The sequence below is a fragment of the Propithecus coquereli genome, unplaced genomic scaffold (genome assembly GCF_000956105.1).
Source record: "Propithecus coquereli isolate 6110/MARCELLA unplaced genomic scaffold, Pcoq_1.0 Scaffold83, whole genome shotgun sequence".
Taxonomy (NCBI): Eukaryota; Metazoa; Chordata; class Mammalia; order Primates; family Indriidae; genus Propithecus; species Propithecus coquereli.
Window position 1 is genome coordinate 5,515,187 of NW_012154507.1, and position 1,314 is coordinate 5,516,500.

The following is a 1,314-nucleotide window of genomic DNA, read 5'->3' on the forward strand; positions in this document are numbered from 1 at the left end:
AGAGATTGACAGCGGATACAGAGGACAGCATGGAAGTAAGTACACCAGGGAAGAAGATGAGAGGAGGATATCTAGAACAAAATCTGGGTTCAGAAAATAGAATTAAAGTATGAATTGAAGAAGATATTTAAATTTCTAAGCAGTATAAAGAAATCTGAGGCTTAAATGTTACAAATGTATATATATTTAGAGGGAATATTCTTAGTTTTAACAGGTGTCTTCTAGGGGATTTAAAGTACAAAGAAAGTAAACATAGTGGACATATTTTAGACATCTCACTCCCATATTAATGGTATTAAGTATAACTATTTGAGTATTTATTGTAAATCAGCTATAGACAGAGAAAGATAAAAGGCCCAATTTAAAAAATGGATTGGATAATGTTTGAGAATTTTAGAACCCTTAAAAATGACAATTAGCTTAACATACTTCAGTAAATATCTATGAAATTCAAAATAATTAGTTAAGTATTTTCTAGATATCTTTGATATCTTTGTAAGAATCAAAAAAAATCAGTAGTATTACAACAACTCAAACTTTTACTACAAGGAAATAGTAAAGTACTAGCAAAATCAAATAATGTAAGTAATGACTTTTTCTTTTCGTAGGTTTCACTTTGTTCATTCATTTTGTAAATCCATTCAGCAAAACTTTGTTGAACACCTACTCTGTGCCAAGTATTGTCCTCAACAACAGAACATAGCAGTGAACAAAATAGACAAAATCACTCACTCATATGCAACTACAGCCGGTGATGTCTTCCAGCTTCAATGTATTTAGAGTTGGGATTTCTTTTGTCATAACATGCATTTTTTACAAGTCAACAGTAGACTCTTTGCCAGAACTGAGTCCTCAGAAATATTTCAGTACATTGCAACCGGGAAAAGCCTCTTTAGCTTATTTTTGTCAAACTGGTAAGTATTATTTAAAATCTAATATGACTCTTGTGATGTTCGTGTTGCTGTTCAGTCAGTAAGCTCAGTGGGAACTTATTGTCAGGATCAATAATGTGTGCTATAAAGCTGTTACTATAATGTGCTTGCCTGGATTTGAATCTGGACTCTGCCACTTGGCCTATGGTGTGACCTTGGTCAAGTCACTTAGCTTCTCTGTGTGTCTATTTCATCATTTATTAAGAGACAATAGTATTTTATAGGGTTGTTGCGAGGATTAAATGAGTATACTTAAAATATACTTAGTTTGTAGTAAATACTACATAGGAATTAGCTACTAATAAATATAACATCTGAATTTCATGCGGCCATTTCTGGAAGTGTGCTTTCTCATGTTTTTGACATGTAAATATTTAAAAAA

At 31.9% G+C, this 1,314-nt stretch overlaps 1 protein-coding gene across 1 annotated transcript in view; it reads left to right on the top strand.

Moving 5' to 3' along the window:
- Nucleotides 1-736: 736 nt before the first annotated feature.
- TXNDC16 (thioredoxin domain containing 16) overlaps nucleotides 737-1,314 on the top strand; it is a 104,320-nt gene continuing 103,742 nt past the window's right edge. The window contains 1 exon segment of the mRNA XM_012663746.1: nucleotides 737-914. Within this exon segment, the coding sequence (XP_012519200.1) occupies nucleotides 737-914 (178 nt within the window).